The following is a 19433-nucleotide window of genomic DNA, read 5'->3' on the forward strand; positions in this document are numbered from 1 at the left end:
CATTAAATTACAATCTTTCTTTTATATTTTTCATTGCTGTGCCAAATACCGACATCATGCACACTCATCACACAGGAATTTGGAAACAATTAGTATAGGAACGTGTAGATTACATGGCAGCCCAAAGCACGGAACATCGACAAATGTTTCACCACATCACCGATTACATCATCATCATCACATGTATTTGCATCGTTCGCATAGTAGAGTACAAAATTTGGATCTTATGGATGATCTACCATTACCATTTCAAACGGATCCACATCATTTAGGTTTATTGGTGCAAGAGTCACCGATGTTATCACCAAATCCACCGCCATCAGTGATTGAGAGTAATGGACAAAATTTCTCATCAACAGCAACAAATACACTAGCCAGTGGTCAATCGACAACGACCACAAATAATCCTAATATAAATAATAGTAATACGGTTAGCAATTTAAATAATAATTCGACGACATCAACAAATACGACTAATGTGATAATTAACAATATTAAAACAAATACAACATCTATTGGGACAACCAATCTTGATAGTGGAATTGTTCAGCCATCGACAACGACGGAGGGTGATGAAACAATGACAACAAAACCTAATAAAATTGAGAATAAAGAATCAAATATTCGACATCGTTGGCATACGTGTCCGGAGCTGCATAAAGCAATGGATGGTGTCACATATATAGCTGATCATACAAAAAAGGAGGAGGAGAGTACGAGGGTAAGTTTAATAGCTATTCATGACGATTATTAGGAATATTATTTCGGTACTTTGAGGTCGTTTGCTTATGACATCTTGAATTGGGGATATACTTAATCTTGATTAAGGATCGGTCACTTATTACGGGACGAGTACTTGTAATACCTAATATGTGAAGCTATACCGATTTTGAAGTTAAAAAACTTACCGTGCCATGCCCTAAAGTTTGAGAAACACTGCACTATTGTCTCTCATACCAAAGCTTGAACATCACTGCTTAATGCCCAATAAAAATTCAAATTTCAAGCACAAATAACAATTTCATTATCTAAATTCAAGCATTTCCTTAAATAATCAAATGAGCTTTAACTGGAGAATAAGAAGTGATCTTTTAGTTATAAAGTTTAAGTTTCTCGCTTCTTCAAAGCTGTACCTTAGCTCCTTGAAAGTTGTTTTGGAAGTAATTTAAATTCAATACGGCACAAGAAAGTGTAAAGATGTAAAGGAAGAAGCGCTTGAGCTTATGTGACAGGAATTGTAGAAAGCTGTGATCAGATTGGGGTTGTCGTAGGGTGTGACAATATTTGGTACATTGTGGATTATGTGCTTGAGTCTACTAGAGTTTGTGGAGCTAAAGAGCAGCTTTAAGCTGAAGCAATTAGAAATGAAGAGTCCAATTATCAGTCCAGAAGACACATGACGTAAAAAATCGTAAAAATTCGACCCAAGGCTAGTGTTAGTCTGTCACCAAGCCAGAATCACTCCAGCCTGGGGTCGGATGCTACGCCGTGTGTCTTCTGGACAAGGAATCGAGAGTTTTGTTTGTAAATTTGAACTCTCGAGTCAATTGATGGATGTCATAAGTGAACGACCCCAAAGACGCTTCTATCCACTAACTTACTAATGACTTTATATTCCTTACCGATTTTAAAAGTTTTGTCACGACTCTATGTCTTCGTTTTCTATTAATTCTAACTGAAACTTTTTTGAAAATACAAATTTGTGATAAAATTTTTAAAGGAAATAATCCTCACGAAGCCAGTTTGAAAGGCAATAAGTGAGGAAGAAAACAAAGGAAAAAAATTCTAATTCAATTTCAATCTCTCTCATGACTATTTTTTGTTTTGTTCTATCTATTGTTCCTTTCATGCTACTCTAATGATGGTGACTACTGTTATTGGCGACCGTACCGTACCGAATCAACATAGGTGAAAGAAGATTGGAAATACGTGGCAATGGTGCTAGATCGTTTATTTTTATGGATTTTTACAATAGCTGTTGTTGTGGGTACTGCGGGCATAATTTTGCAAGCACCTACATTATACGATTCCAGAATGCCAATTGACATTAAGTTGAGTGAAATTGCATCCACAACACAAATGACGAGACACGCGAGACCGGTTTTATAATTAGATTTAATCTCATCGTCATTTTCGATGTTGCCTGCCTGTCTAACATGCCTGTTATTCGACGTGGAACGAGGAAATTTTACATATTTTTTTTTCGACATCGGGAGGCACCATCAACAATAAACAGAGAATCTTTCGTAATCGCCGCAACGAATCTTCACATAAAAAAATAAGAAATAAATGAGGAAAAAAATGAATAAAAAAATTAAATGAATAAGTTCGTGAGTATTTGTCTATTTCTATCTGTCATTCTATCCTTTTAAGAATTAAAATGAGTCTCGAATTCGACTTACTTTAGGACTGTGAAATCGAATTCAATTTTTACTTGCTTATTATTATTGAAATATATACTCTCTATTGAAGTATGAGTTCTTTTTTATAAACGTACACTGTACAATAGAATATAACAAAAAAAATATATTGGAAGTAATCTATACTATAGAATGAATGATTAAAGATATTAGGAAAATAATCAATCGACTTCATCATCTGATTTTTTGATTTTAATTATAAATTTTAATGAAATTCAATTTGAGAAACTAACAGGAAGTTTACAGGAGTGATTGGATTTTTGGGATTTTATACGATTTGCTATAATTTTGCTATAAAATTTAATTCGATTTCAAATATTGCATAGTAAACTTTGTTTAATTTTGCTATAAATCAAAAAACTTGCTATAATTTGCTATAAAATTCAAATTTTTTATGACTGCTGCTTTAAAATTCCATTTTCAAAATTGAATTCCTAATAAGGAATATTGTAGGCATAAAAGTTCTTCAAGAACAAACTTCTCGCATAAAATCCTGCAAATCCATTACATCCAACTTATACAATAACCAATAACTTTCAATCTAAAAACATGAAAATAAATTTTATAGCACAAATATGAAAATTTACAAGAATTGCGTCAAAAAATGAGCAAACTTTACGTACATTACGTGAACAGTGTAAAGAAAACTTTCGTAATTTTTGAAATTTTAAGCGCAACAAAAAGATATTTCATCATTAAAAATTCCTTTCACAATCTCACGTACATACATTTAATTGTACATTGGATGTGGTTGAGTGGAAATATTCTTGTTGTGGATTGTGAGCTGATTATTTTCAGTTTGATTTGCTGATAATGATCTACGTGCTGTGGTTTTGTTTATAAATATTTTGCAATTCATTAAAAAATTAAGCTTTTTCTTCAAAATTTGAACAGAAAGCTTTGGTTTCTTGGTATTGCTTACTTACGTGTTAATGATGTTAGATCACTTCAAACCATTAAAAGGCACAGAATTCAATTAAATACATTATTTGAAACTTTTTGTTCTTTTTGCAACAAAATGTAAACTTAAAGGGAATGAAACTACGATCATTAAACTCAACAATTTAAATTTGAATTTCAAAAATCCGTTAATTCAAGAATAATTGTTTTTGCAACAAAAAAGCACTAAAATTGGAAAAGAGTCATTTATTTCTGTGGCAATAAAAAATCTAGTTCACAAACTTCCTAGGAACATACAAATTAATGCTGGATATTCACATAGTGACAAAACTTTCACAAAATGTCCATAAAAATGTGTTGTTTTTACGAGAGCTTAAGGATTTACATACATTTTGGTAGATATAAAAAATTGCAAGCTGGTGTTACTTTTATGGGGTAATAACTGCTTTCGCTATTGCACAACAATAAAGCAAAAACAGATTAACTTGTAAGGCACGAATATCATTACACGCATGTAACATTCAGTACAGCCACAAAGTTATTCTTTAATAGATTTTTTGAGGACATGTAGAGGTGAATTCCATCGTACATTAAATGATCCCAAGATTCCATAAATATTTCACAAAAAAAGGACATACTTTTCGGGCAAACATTTTTGTCTCTTCCTTGCCTTACCACCATGAGTTATTTCATAATAAATTTTTACATGCTAGTAAATATTTGTAAATTTTTGATGATATTTTTCTGGTTCTCTTTCTATCGCATGCTTTCATAATTTGTGTGATTTCATAAGAATGCCCCAAGATCCCATAAATATTATTATGGTCTTTATAACTCACAAAAGAATGAATTTAACAAAGTGAATTTCAGAAGTTATTCATAGCTTGAGGCTATTGTAGTAAGAACATCTTCCTACAACCTCAAATAAGTGGTGTAAACTTGCTCTTCTAACATGCAAGAAGGCATGAAGTCTGTTTATTGAGTTTTTATGGGTTCATTTAATGCAATATGATGCTGCCTATGTGTGCATCAATAAATATTGTACTATGAAAATTCATAAGTGCAATAACAAACTTATAAAGTGTTTAAAAGATTTTTCACAGGTTTATGAGACTTATGATGAGTAAGTTGCAGTTTGTTGAGTGCCGATAGATTTTATTAAGGTGGAAGTAAGTGCTTTAATTTGAGAATTGTTCATTAATCTGCTATAAAGTTCGTCCACGTGGTGGATTATGTGGTCGTCAAGATTTATTTCTTTGATTAGTATTCCTGAACAGCACATCGTGCTTGCTAAGACACAGTAAAGTCACCGTAATGATGGTAAGACGCGAAGTTATCCTGATGTCACTGTGACGACTGATTTTGCAATATTGTGTTGCTCGGGATTTTCCAATCTTTATGCTAAAGCACACTGTTAAATCATCTAGACATTGTATCCAGGTTGGAAATTAAGAATGCTACTCCAAACCCGTCCCAGTGGACCACAACCTCAACAGCTTTAACAGTTGTTCTATGGAAATTAACCACACTGTGCCACTCGGGACGAGTTGAATATTACTTTTTATACATCTCGAATTCTTATTAAAGTAGCAGGTTATCCATCTGTTCATTTCCCATCCACAACAGCACACGCAAAGAATTTCCATTTAACCAAATCTGATTCCATTCTCTTTACTCTCGTAGAAAATTATTATAATTTTTTATTTCTGATCGTATGAACTTCCATAAATGTACTATATAAAAGTTATGTAACTGTAGATAATTCTAAAAAAAAGATGCATATAAATGAAACTATGAAAATTTATGAGAAACACAAAAAAGGGGAAAAGATAACTTATGTTTATGATGAATGAATACTTAAAAAAATGCATAGAATATATAAAATGTAATGAAAGAAAAAATCTATGAAAAAATATGAATAGTTATGAAAAAAATTTAAATGTTGATTTTTAAAGTTGAATATTTTTTTAGAGAAAAAGTTTCAAACTTTCCTTTCGATCTATGATTTGTTGTTAATATGTATATCCTACTGGCCGAAAGATATTTTCAAAATTGAAACTTTTTAGAAATATAAAATAAAATTTTTAACAAAAAAATATCAGAAAATTGGAAGTTTTGCCCTCCATGAATAGATTTTAAAAGTTTTCCCATTTTATGGTTTTGTAAACTTTTATTTTATTTTAATCAAAACATCAAAATTTTAAAAATTCCGAATTTTTAATTTTTAAAAATTTCAATTTTCCAATTTTAAAATTTCAAATTTTGAATTCTAAAATTTCAGATTTTAAATTCTAAAATTTCAAATTCAAAAATCTTAAAAATTTCAAATTCCAAAAGTTTAATTTTCCAATTTTAAAATTAGAAATTCTAAAATTTCTAACTTTAAATTTTAAAATTTGAATTTTGAATTTAAAAACTTTATCACTTCAATATTTTGAAAATTCAAATTTATTTAAATTAATTACAAATTCAAATATTATTCAAATTTAAAATGTATTTAATTTGAATGTTTAAGAATTATTTTTAAAAAATCTTATTTTTTATTTTTTATAAATTTTAAAAGAAAATTAAAATTTCAAAATAAGAAAAATTAACCCAAAAAAGCTATGATCGTGACGATGTAGACACAACAAACCAACAAAAAAACCGGAAAAAAGGAAAAGAAATTTAAAAAATTTTATTCTCATTCATTAAAAAAAATGAAGACTTTCCATAAAAAAAGTTTGTAATTGCTGCAATTACCAGTGAAGGTTTTCAATTTCGAATAGAAAATAAATAAATTAATTAAAAACTAGTGAAAAATGATGAAATGAAAAAAATTAAAATTTTATGAAACGAAAGAAATTTTTAAAGTTAACATTAATGTGTAATTTATATTAAATTTATTAAAAAAAATTGACTAATAATTGTAATAATACACGAATAATAATATAAATTAAATAAATTATTAATGAAAATGGTAAATAATGAAATCTAATTAGATAATTTGTATATTAATGTTGGCAAAACAATGAAACTTCTTGTGATTTTCATGATTAATGATATCCAAGTCTATTACACAGAATAGTACATGATGCGACTATATAAATTGTAGTTGAACTAGTAAATATAGTCAAATAAATATCAAACACCAATTTCAGATCCATTTCTCATGACAATTTCAAGAAGCTTCATTGAGCTGCTTTAGAAAATGAAACGAAAAATTTTATAACATAATATTAAAAATAAAAACCCAAAAAAATAATGAAAACTACGAAGAAAATCTGAAAAAAGTGTTCAATATTTTACTTTATATTAAAAATCAAAACTTGTATAAACAATTTTGTATTTAACTTCAGTTAGGATCTTTACTTACTTTTTATAAAAGGACGAAATCTAAAATTTTCATCTTCTTGAAATCACAAAATAAAAAATTATTTCATTAAATTTGATAAGTAAGAATATCCAATTGTTTAGTCATCTAGTGGACTGGTTTCTAAAGATGTTGTACATTATCCTTATCATGCTTTGTGTCCAACTCCATCCCATTAAAGTAACAAACGATCATAGTTTCAAACATTGAATTGGCAATAAACTGATAGATCCCAAGTCGACATCAAGCACTGATGTGTAACCTGACGTCGACTTTACTTGAGCGACTCAATGCAAAAAAGGGTCATTAACAACATCTTTGAAACCAGCTCCGGACTAAAGATTCAGTGTAAATTTCTTTGAGTTTGGATATTAAGTTAAGTTTAGATATGGTTAGAATAGAACGACGATGTAGAGGTAAGTTGTGAGTGAATGAATTTCGTATGTTGAGGAATGTAGTGAGTGATACTGATGATTTTCGACTAGGGCGTATTCGGGGACGTTAACCTACCTCCTCTCCTTTTTGGATAGAATTCTTCAATCTGCTAGGGTTTTTCAGGCAAAAAAATCCACAAAATTAATGTCTTAAAGCCTTCTATTACTAAAGTCAATCCAGTGCAGAGGAGAGCAACTTCGACCCCAGACGACAAGCATCCATCCTCCACCACTGCAACAATATGCTCCCCATAAAATCAAATCTTAATAACTAATCCAATCTCATATAAAGGCCAACTCTCGCATCCATTTAAAAGACCATAAACTTTCATTTGCCAATTCAATTTTGAAAGCTTTCAAAAAATTAGCATGTGATACCTTTAAATGAGTCAGTTTTATTATTATTAGTTATATTTTGGGTCATGTTTGTCGGACGTCTTCTGAATGAAAGTTCCACAAAACCTTAACATCTTTAACTAAACATTTGTGTTTAAAGACATCCGAGCATTTTCGGAAGTGAATATATTTTTAACCTTTAAAAATGTCCATTAAATAATTTAAATATTATGATTGAGAAACCCCAAATTAAGTGACACGACTCCCTACCTACTATAAAAGATGTATTTATGCCTTAACAGGTGGAAATGCAAAAAAAATTCTCTTTTCTTTCACGTCGGTTAATAAATTTTCTGCTGACCGTTTTCGTCCACATCAAAGTAGATAAGGAATCCTTTTTTTATTATTTAGAATTTTCTTCATTTCTTTCATGCTTCCTCTTTCTCTTTTTTTCGTGTTGCTGTTGGTGGTGTAGGATCGTAAAAGGTTATTAAATATAATTTACGATTCATAAAAGGTTGGAATGTTTACTTGTGTAAAGTTGGATTTCGATTCAAATGAATGGAACGTTGTTGGGGTAGCAATGAGTATCGGAGCAGTGGAGTCGGTAAATGTGGTTAACTAGAGTTGTATCTAGAAGATTTATAGTTTAAGGTAGTGGTATGCAATCTTTTTTGTACCACGGCACACTTTGATGGCTATCCATGATTGAAACCGCATAAGGCTCCCGGATTCAAAAATTGGCGGTACATAGATTGCCTTTTACTATCTTAAGGGGTGTGAAACTAAGCGAAATACTCGTCTCCATCTCTTACCATTGTTGTACTTAGCAGCTTTAAATATGAATTCAATCCAACTGCCATTGACTCCTATGGTCGCTCGGATACGCCACTGCACTACTGTAACCAAGAAAACTTTTTAGCCAATCATAAACACTCCAATTTAGTACTTTACAAAAGTATCAAGCTTTAAACTAAGCATCCATACATACATTTCAAGAGGGTAAAATTCTTGAACAGCCACAAAAAAAAAGGCACAACATGTTTAGATTTGAGCTTTAAAGGAAAAATTATTGGTATTTTGGATGCCAATATATAAGCGATTAGGACATTTATTGGACTTTTTTATTGCTCAAAATGTTCCCGTCTGTATCATATAAATGCCGGAAGGTTATGATGAAGAAGAAGAAGGTAGATTGACTTTGATTCAAGTTTCATAACTTTTTTTTTTTATATTCGCCATAAATTGCATCAGTTAGATGGAAAAACTTTCTCATATTCATTGCATGTCAGTGTCATTTAGCTCAGACTTTAAAGACATGACAATGAAAAAATGAAGAGTGAAATAAATTGCGCACAAAAATATTAAGAATCATGAAATTTATCACATACATACTAAGGATGACCATCTGGTGCAATTTTAAATACTGCCAAAAATCCATTTTCACTTTCAACTAAATATGGACATCCCATAAATGTCAGTGTAATTTTTTGACAACGAAAACATGAAAAACGGTTGCCAAACGTCCTAAACAGCCACATTTCTGTGAAGGATATATAAAAAATTGTTTTTCCTGCAAAGTCACCATGAATTGTCGATTTTTCAATTATTATTTTTTAATTTCAAACCTTTCTACGGTAAATTTTCAGCACAGTTTAGGGGATTTTTTCAATTTACCATTGTTTTCGTGATGCAGGCTCAATTGTGAATGAAATGAAAATGCTGAATGATATGTTGAATGAAAAATGTTTTATAAAGATTGACAGTGACATTGGTGAGAAAATTAGCAGATTTTTCACATTCGTTTAAAAATGAAATGCCTGAAAGATTTAATCTTCTTAGCGCTTTTGTGTGTTATTGTTGTGTAAAATGCTTATTTTGTTGTGATGTATGAGTTATGGATGAAGTTATTTTTGGGATTATGAGGAATGTTTTTGCAGTTTGGATGAATAAAAGAATCAAATTTCAATTTTAAGTTGTTTGATGTTCAATTTTGAATTTTTCGGAGTTCAAATTTGAATGTTTCGAAAATTCAAGTTTAATTTTCGAAGTTCAAATCTAAAATTTTCAAAGTTCAAATTTGAATTCTAAAATTTTCGAAGTTAAAAATTGAATTTTTGGAAGTTCAATTCTTAAATTTTCAAAGTTCAATTTCGAATTTTCCGAAGTTCAAATTTTAATTTTCAAAAATCAAATATGAATTTATCGAAGTTCAAATTTGAAATTTTTTAAGTTTAATTTCGAATTTTTCGAAGTTCATTTTTAATCTCCAAAATACAATTTCAAAACTTTTCGAAATTCAACCTTAAATTTTTCGAATTTCGACTTAAAATTTCAAGTTAATCGAATCATTTCTAAATTCTTCTACTTACGAATTTATGAACTCCAAAAAAACAAAATAGCTCGATTGTCAACCTGTATTTATTGTAAAAAGGAATATCAAACACAGATATAGATGACCAAAACAAGAATTAAATAAACACGATACCGGTTTTATTATTGCAAAGAAAAAAATTTCTTCCAGAATCAAAAAATGAAAAAAATTTAAAAATGGAATGAAATTTGAGAAAAAAAAAGTTTTTTAATTTAAAAATAAATATTTTAACGGAAAAAAGCAGATAGTAAAATTTTAAAAATAAGTAAAAAGCTCTTAGCACATGAATGATTGTTATTGCCAACTTAAGGCTTGGTGTTGTTGTTGGCTATTATGGTCATTTGCTTGCTGGAGATCTTAAGTGTTAGATGATGAATGATATGAAATAAAAAACAGAAGGAAGGAAAGATTTTTAATCTCAAGTGCAAAAGCGCCTTATATACTGTGTTTCCCAAAAAAAGAAAAACTATGAAAATTAATTGGTGGATTGAGGGGTGTGGACATGAGTAATTGAGGTACTCATGATGATCCTTAACTCTTCATTTCCACACATCTCAAAATTGTAAAGAAATTTCAAAAAATCCGTGAACGAAAAGTAAATTAATTAAATAAATTAATATTTTAGGTTTTCAAAAGACATGAAAATGATGAAAAATTCTTTAGCAGAAATAAAAAAAAATCAGTTTATATAAAAAAATTAAAAAATGACATAAATAAAATGAAAAATCGTTAATAAAAATGAAAAAGTAAGAAAAAAGTTTATGAAAATCTCTTTTGTTTGCTTTTATTCAGTTGGTTGGAGATTGCTGCTGTTGTGGTTAATGCACCAGAAGTCTTATTTTTCAGGATATTTTCAGTTCATTCAGGATGTCATAAACATAATTAAAATGCTTCAACGTTTGCTATGACAGATGAGAAGCTGTTTTGTTAATAATAATTATGAAATGGAACTGTAAATGGATTATTTTGCTTGAGTTAAGTCGGAAATGGATGCAAATTTAATTTTTTGTGAGCATAACTTAATTTTGAGAATTTCAAAAGTTTAAATAAACGAGATAAATGCATTAAGAAGCTGTATTTCAACAAAAACAGACAAACTTGGAACAAGGATGTTGAAGGAACTGTCAGTGACATATCAAAGATTGATATTCAACCAGTAGTAGCCAATCCGCAGCATTTTAATAACCTCAATCTCGAATATTATTCAATGTTGACATTGATATCCACAAGGATCATTAATTTTCCTATGATTCCGTAAAAAAGTCCTGAATTTCCTTATAAATAATTTAAATAATTTGCCATTCAACATTCGCTCGTACAGATTAAACATTCAAAAGTCTCATTCCTGATGGAATCAATTGCTATGATATTTGAAACACATTATTTGTTATGTAAGGAGAGAATAGAAAATTAGGATGCGATATCAGTACAGATGAGCATCAGGTAGCTGATCAGGAAGCGCATTTTTCAGGAATAAATTGAATATTGTCGACTTTGAAAATTGAATTAGGAAGTCACATCGATAGAAAATTTCCAGCATACAGTGTCACCTTGCATAGCATCGTACATCCAGAAAACGTGCTACAAAAAAAGAAAAGCTTAGCTTTACATTTTTATAAATTCATGAGAAGTTTACTTCTTCGTTCCTCATCCCTATATTATTAGATTAGTTACGCTCAATATAATCAATTTGAATAATTTTGAATAAAATTTTCATGAGATCAAATTTGAAAGAATGAAAGAAATTTTTTTGTAAGGATGGATGTAAGGAAATAAACTTCAACAAAAGGAAAATTCATCGATGAATGAATAATGATGCTTGATGAAAATTGTTAGGCACATGTGTATGTGCTCATTTGATGTAATAAATTGGTGCTGAAAATTTCAACAGGAAGAGGTATTACTTTCATTAGGCGTAGATGTATGAGAGCTTTGAAGCCAATTATTAAGGAATATTTAATGTCCAAATATTGACTTTGTGGATATGGATTCTATCCCGAACGACACAAATGAAGAGGACTCCGCAACGGAGATTTCAAAGCTTCGGCAGTCATTTAACCAGTCAGGAACACCGAAGTTGCAGAGCCTCCTCTACTTGTGTCGCTCGGGTATAGAAATAGCTTGATATGTCAACATCTAAATTTACTTTAAAAGTCAAAGATTAACCTTCGAATTTTTCATTCCATTCCATAGAAATAACCCTCAAAGGTACATATCTAGACCAAAATAAATTGACATACTTGATATTCAATAAATACCTCATATCTCCCATGTCAATTCGTATTTCATGGCAACATTGCTGTAGATGAAAAATTTGGGTTAGAGCCTAGAACATTTCGTTATCATTCGACCCAAAATTGATCGATCAGAAAAGCCTTAAAAAAGAGCAATATACAAAAAAGTGACAGCTAAATGAATATTGGAATCCCAAAAATGTGCCAACAAGAATTTTTTCGTTGATAGTTACAGCGAAAATCTTCAATGCGTGACCAAAAAAAAAGCAATTAAGTCTCACTCATTCGTTTTCTTTTTTCCCATCAGTCGAAGAGTCATGACTTAATAAATGTGTTCTATTTTGAGATATCTTAACGTAATATGGGTTGGTGGAGGAAATGAGACGAGAAAAATGACACACACAGATATTTTGGTACTTGATGGGACTTTTTGGGGATGAAGTTGTTTTGATGATGGATAAAATATCCTAAAAACATCAAGCCTACAGCGCAAAGAGGAAGAAATTAAAGAAAAAGCTATAAAGAAGTGTGTTGGAGTATAAATCAACAATGCTTACTTATTAATAAGTTTAATTAAAGACTCCTCACGGGTTTAATTTAATAACAACGATGTTTATTCTTCAAAATTCAGAAACAGACTCAATATTTACATAAAGGGGACCAACAACTATATAAAGAGACCAACAACCATACAAGGGGAAAAGCAACTAATTGCAATACAATTCAAATATAAAATGATCGTTAGAATATTCTCAAAAAAGTTATTTCCCGAAATTATCACGATACCTTTGATCTATTTCATGCTGATGCCATCGTAATTACAAATACAAAGAATGTGCTTCATTTTCATTTTATCGAAAGGATGAAAAGTAATTTTTTTCCTCGATTCTCATTAATATGACACTGGCGACAGAAGCAAATGCGAATAACGGAAAGAAAAGGAAAGGAGAGAATATTATTGTGAATAACAAGTAGGAAACGCTGAATATTGAACAGAAAATGTTATGATTTGAATGAAAACAAAAAATAGAAAAAGGAAAAAGTCAATTAATATTTTCAAGAGGATCTATCAGATCCTAGCAGCCTTCAGCATTGAAATATTGTTAGCTACAAAAATAACAGTCAATGCCATAAAGAATGTCTATTAACGTATATTCTCATTTAAATTGATAATCTTTACCGATAAAAAAAGTGTCTACAAGCGAGTGAGTTTTATGATACATCCAATAACCAGTTATCACTTTCAACTAAATTTGGATCTCCTTTTTCTTCATCATTCTCATATTTTCCTGTTGTCTTCTTGTTAACATCATTTTCAATGTGCATAAATTTTCTCATTTAGTTAGGAAGAGATTGTTGTTTGCTAATTGAAGGATGATGATCTTGTGTGGATGATGCTGATGCAAGAGTAAACTTGTTTCTATGCCCGAGCAGCACATTTTAAGAGCTGTAGCTTAGTCGATACGTTGAGGGCAAGAGATTAGTTGGCACGGACGGCAACATGATGACTGTTTCTTTTACGACTAAGACTGTAAATTCACCGGATCCAAATGACCACAAACCGCAAATTGCTTTTTAATTTTAATATCATTAAGCTTCTGTTTCCAAAAATTCTAATTTATAGTCAAATGTTATGGCACAAAAAGATTTACAGTCTAACTAAATAGTTTTGAGTCACAATGTCGATTTATTATATTTTAATATTGTCATTATTTATTACGGAACTGCATGCACAGTTCGAGATATGGAAAAATCAAACATGTGAAATCAGTGGAGTGAACTTTACCGATGAGCATATGCAGCTGAATTTCCATAAAAATTGCTTTAGCATAGAATTTAAAAAAGTCAACTTTGAAGTCATTCCAAACGATATCCTTATAGACAATCCTAACACCTTCAGGCTGAAGTTCTTTGAATGTAAATTCCATAAAGATTTCAACCTTTACAACATCCCAAGAATATCATTTATAGATACATTAGAAATGTTCAGAAGTGAAATTTCAATTCCTGTAAATGGATTCAGCAACTGCACAAATTTAAATTTATTAAGCTTTGTCAATGTCACATTCAAATCAGTACATAAGGCTGCATTTAATAGAATTCAATATCTCAACAAATTATCACTTATTAATACAAGTATTACTGACGAATTCATAAATGCCGTAAAGTCAATAAAGAAGCTTGAATATTTTGAGTGCAAATCGTGCAATTTGAAGAACATGACCATTTTAGGAGCTCTTAATATAGTCAATGAGATTAAATTAGAGCTAAATCCAGTAGAAAAATTCAATTGCTCTCTAATTCAGCATTTACCGACAACAAATAAGAAGAATGAACTGTCTCGATTCCAAAGAAAGAACAAGAATGCCAATAACCTGCGATACCTATATATGATATCAAACAAACTAGACAGTCCATTTGAAACATGTCATGTTGAGAGTGTCAACGTCAGAGGCAACCAAATCACTAAACTTAACATTCAAAATCAAACTGTGACTTTAGATGCTTCCGAAAATCAAATCTCTACAGTAACATGTGAAAAATCGTTGGACATAATTGAATTATACCTGAATAACAATAGCCTAACAGAACTAATGTGCATCTCTAACATCAAATCCTTGAAAATTTTAAATATTGATTCTAATAAATTTACATTCCTTGAAACTGATGCTTTTGCTAACTTAGAGAACTTAAAAGTCATCTCTGCAATGGACAATAACTTCAAAACCTTTGATCAACACATGTTCTTAACATTCGAAGATAGCAAATTACTACAGATAAGAATTGATCAATTTGACTTTGAATTCGATAAAATAAAATTTTTATATCCACAACTACGGGAATTAGTGCTTAAAAGCTTAAATGAAAGTTGTGAACAAAATGAAATTTCTTTGAAAAAGCTGGAAAGTCAAGCAATTCGATTGATTTACATTGAACCCAACGATTGTGACTTATCATGGAGAATACATAAAAGCAATGAGAAAGATTGACATGCAACTTTGTTGGATTATGTACAAAAGCTATAAGATCTTCAATTTATGATTCATGTTTAAATAAATGAAAAATAACTAACCTGAAGACATCTAAGCAATCAACTTCAAATGTTTTGTATCAGTAATTTGTAATTCTTTCAGTAGATTCATAATTCTTGACTCACTTTCAACTTTTAACACAATAATCCACTTCAAATATCTTTCACGAACTTGTTGTTTACGTTTTATACAAAGTTCAAATTTTGAACATTAGAAGTTCAAATTTTGAACTTAAAAATTTTCTACAAAATTTGAAAATTAACGGCTTTTATGAGTATTGTTGCATATTTAATGGTAATAAAGCTAGACTTATCGTCAAAAAAAACTCATTATCTATCAATTTGTAAATCCATTATCATTATCGTAGATATTTAAAACTAATTGAAACATCAAATTTGCATTTAGTGTATCGTTCGACCTTCACGAAGCATTATGAATTTCCAGCAGTTGACAATCTATCAGTTAGTAACTTCAATAATGTATATACCAAAAATATATACAGTCAATGAATTCGAGAGCGATAAAATGTGTATTATTGCTAATCAAGACATTGTAGACGAGCATGCACAGTTAAATTTTCCAAAGGAATGTGCTGGATTGATGTTTAATAACGTCACCTTTAAGGTCATTCCGATTGATATGCTGATTGACAATCCTTTTGCTGGATCACTAAATTTTAATAATTGTGTCTTTCACAAGGAATTTAGTCTTTATGACATCCCACGAAGTTCAATTCTAAATGAACTAAATTTTAGGAATCTAGCGATCTCATTTGCTGTAGATGGTCTGGCCAATTGCACAAATATGCAAAGCTTGACATTTAAGAATGTTATATTTAATTCAATCCACAATACAGCATTTAATAGACTTATCAAACTGGACTATATTCAAGTAAACAAGCTCAACATCACAAAAGAATTTATGGAAGCTATGCAGCATATAGAAAGGTTCAAAACTTTCGACTGTTTAACTTGTGGAATTTCTGACTTAACAGTTTTGAAATACATCAATTCTGTTGGACGCATTAGGATCGAACACAATCCAGTTGAACTATTCATCTGTTCTTATATTCAGCATATGGAGCTAGCCGATAAAAATGAATCCGATCCAAGATACGTAAAAAATCCTCGAAATTCAAGGTTTCACGTAACTAAGCTCTCAATGCTCATTTTAAGGGAAAATAAGATAAGCAATGTCTTTGAAACTTGTCATGTAGAAACTGTGGATGTAACGGACAATCAAATTACTGCACTTTATGTTAGCAGCGGAACCTTAAACATCGATGCGTCATACAATAATATTTCTGAAATTAAATGTGAAGCTACTGGTCTGATCATTGAGAATCTAAATTTAGAATTTAACAAACTTTCGGACTTAATGTGCATCACTTCAATGACTTCCTTACTATATCTTTATATGGATTCAAATGAACTCACATCCTTCGAATCTGATTCCTTTGATAATCTGGTGAATTTAGTAACAATTTCTGTGTTAAATAATAAATTTAAATCCTTTGATCCTAATATGTTCTCAACAGTTAAAGGAAGCAGTTTAGTTCAAATCACAGTTGATAGATTTGATTATGGATATGAATCCATTAAGAGATTTTATCCAAAGCTTACTGAGCTGTTTCATGGTGATTTGAATTTAAGTTGTGATAAATATGAATGCATACATCAAGTGTTGAAGCTTCAAGTTGTTAAATTGTATTATGTGGGTTCAAATCCATGTTTAAAAAAGAAAAGGATTTAGATTGTTGAGTTTGGCTATTTTATTAAAGATTTAATTTAAGTTTCATTAATATAATGTGGTTGTGGCTCATGGTACCGACCCAAGTCTGGTTGAAATTCGATCAAATTTCGGTCGGTTCCTTGAACTACGCCCATATAATGGTTTCACTTAATATTAATTAAATTGCAAAATTAAAAATAAATCTACTCAAAAATTAAAACTTAATCTATTCAGGATCCTTAAGACAGATCCACAAACGCTTTATAAGCATGGCTGACAATTGTTTATCGAGTACTGAGGTTCGCCAAGTCACCGCACTCAAATCAAGATCAACAGTTTAAAGTGGGATCCAGAACCACATCTTTGATGGCATTACTGCCTAAAGCCTACAAAGTGAGGCTAGAGCCGGATTTCCAATGCATTTGATTCGAAAATTGTCTCGACTATGTCGAGTCTCGAATCCATGATCGCTGCGTTGGTCGGTGTTCAAGTATACAGTTCCGAAGATCGGAACTGCTATGTCACCGAGCCACTTCGGCTCATATTTCTTAATTCTAGAGGTTTTGCACCAATATATAAAAAAAAAGTAATAATGATGTCCTTGGTTGTCAAAATTATGGACAAACAATCCAAGTCTTCCCATCAGGTTTGGATAAAATATTTAAAAATCTTAAAAATCTGTGGATTGAATCTTGTCAGTTAAAAGAAATTCATCAGTCAGACTTGAAACTTTTCCCAAATTTAATTTATTAATTTTTTGAATTCAAACAAAATTGAAATTATTGAAGAGGGATTGTTTGATTCCAACCCTGATATAGGAATTAAATTATTTTGTGGATCAAAATTTATTTTCATTGTCCCAAATGTTTTTGATAATTTAAGTAAATTGAGCATTTTTTAGTTGAAAAAAGCAATCTTTGGTAAAAGATCAGGTTTTTCAGTTTTGAGATTTGAACCTGATCTTAGGAATCATTGCAACTCTGTCCTGACAATGGACAGAAATAAGCCAAAAATTGTTTAATTTGCTTAAATCACCAATTGCGACTTTTGGGCCAATGAAAATAATTTAAGAATCTCAAAATGATAAAATTACTAAATCAGGGTTGGAATCAAGTAAGCCATCTTCAATTATTTCAATTTCGTTAAATTTTAAAAAATTAATAAATTAAATTTGAGAAAATTTTCAAATCTGACTGATAAATTTCTTCTAACTGGCAAGATTCAATCCACAGGTTTTTAAGATTTGTAAACATTTTTTCCAAACCTGTTGGAAAGACTTGGACTGTTTGCTCATAATTCTGATAGCTGAGAACATCATTATTACTTTTCGAGCTGTTTTGTGCGTAACTTAATAAACTGAGTTGAGTTGATTTTTCTGTTGGTATGTTTTGGTTGTTTTTGACATAGCTGGATTTAATGCTAGTCGATGTTGATTCATAAATTGCTGATATGAGACAAAGTACATGGCTGAATGAAATAGAAATGAATAAATCGGAATTGATAAGAAAAATTGTTTTCAAAATTCTTGTGAACTTAAAATTAAGCAAAAAAGAGTAGGCAGAGTCTGGATTCCATAAGCCTGCCAACTCTTTATGTAATCATTTGAAACTTACAAAATATAAATTTTAACCATTTCTTTTTTCAGATAACCTCAATTTTGTTTTTAATTTATTAAACAGAAAACTCGTAACTCCATCAATCTCAGAAGTTGCGCACAAAGTAATGAAAAATATTCAAATTGTGATTAAACAAATTTAAAAAAATAGCCTCGAAAACTCTCAGAGAATTAAAAATTGCTTATCGCATACTCATTGGACTTCCGTTGAATTATTTTCAGTAGCCGGCTTCTCCCATAACATGTAACTTAAAAACTATGGTTCTGAGAATGATTTTTGGAGAGTAATTTAAGATTGAACTGCATGTGTTGCAGATAGTCAAGAGCTTAGTCAAAAGACTGTCAAGTTAGGCTTGTTATCCCTTTGGATGCGCCCCTGGACGATGATAAAGTACCAAATAAATAAAGTCATCCAAAGTCATCTGTAAAGCCAGCTAAACAAACAAAAAAATATGATTAAAATACACACAGTAATCAAATGCTTTGATAATTTTAATGCTCTCAGAGTCATTCATTGCGAGATGATAATAAGCATCTGTTGACTATTTTTACAGATTGCGGGTAAAACCCAAAAATTAGAATTTTTTGAAATGTATTAAATTTAGTCATGATTAAATGCGTTGTTAGGAACAGATCACCTAAAAAATCTGTTGACACACATTGCCTGACAATATTGTTCCTTAATTTCCAATCCTCAACAGATTTCAAATTGCCGCTAATAAACTAAAATATCATTTTTATATCCATCCATTCTATATTTATAGTCTATCTAATTTATTTTTCTACGCAAGCAATCGCCATTTCTCAAACTTATGATTAAATCAGCAAAGAATGCTCATTCACGATGCATGAGCGTATTCTTAATAGATTCCGAATTCATTACAGAAATAAGTCAATAAAATGTTTGTATTCTATAATCATCTTCAGATGCTTACTCTGAACGCAATCAACATAAATGTAATATAAGTAATAGATAAGGGTCATTTTGGTTCAGAGCAGATATGT

General features: G+C 30.4%; 1 protein-coding gene and 1 long non-coding RNA gene across 2 annotated transcripts in view; one reads left to right on the forward strand and one right to left on the reverse strand.

Moving 5' to 3' along the window:
• The window catches only part of nAChRalpha3 (nicotinic Acetylcholine Receptor alpha3), a 62826-nt gene extending 60473 nt beyond the window's left edge, over nucleotides 1-2353 (forward strand). Inside the window, exons 18-19 of the mRNA XM_070636914.1 lie at nucleotides 76-721; nucleotides 1909-2353. Of these exons, the coding sequence (XP_070493015.1) occupies nucleotides 76-721; nucleotides 1909-2109 (847 nt within the window). The 3' untranslated portion in view covers nucleotides 2110-2353. The remainder of the gene's footprint in view (nucleotides 1-75; nucleotides 722-1908) is intronic.
• A 14476-nt stretch (nucleotides 2354-16829) lies between these two features.
• Nucleotides 16830-18542, reverse strand: LOC139087749 (uncharacterized). Its single transcript, XR_011544157.1, has 2 exons — nucleotides 18427-18542; nucleotides 16830-18280 (listed from the first exon to the last, which is right to left on the reverse strand). It is a non-coding gene; the product is annotated as an uncharacterized lncRNA (long non-coding RNA).
• Nucleotides 18543-19433: the final 891 nt, after the last annotated feature.

Source organism: Chironomus tepperi, unplaced genomic scaffold (genome assembly GCF_022539635.2).
Source record: "Chironomus tepperi strain 1889 unplaced genomic scaffold, CSIRO-AGI_Ctep_v1 contig_137, whole genome shotgun sequence".
Classification (NCBI taxonomy): Eukaryota; Metazoa; Arthropoda; class Insecta; order Diptera; family Chironomidae; genus Chironomus; species Chironomus tepperi.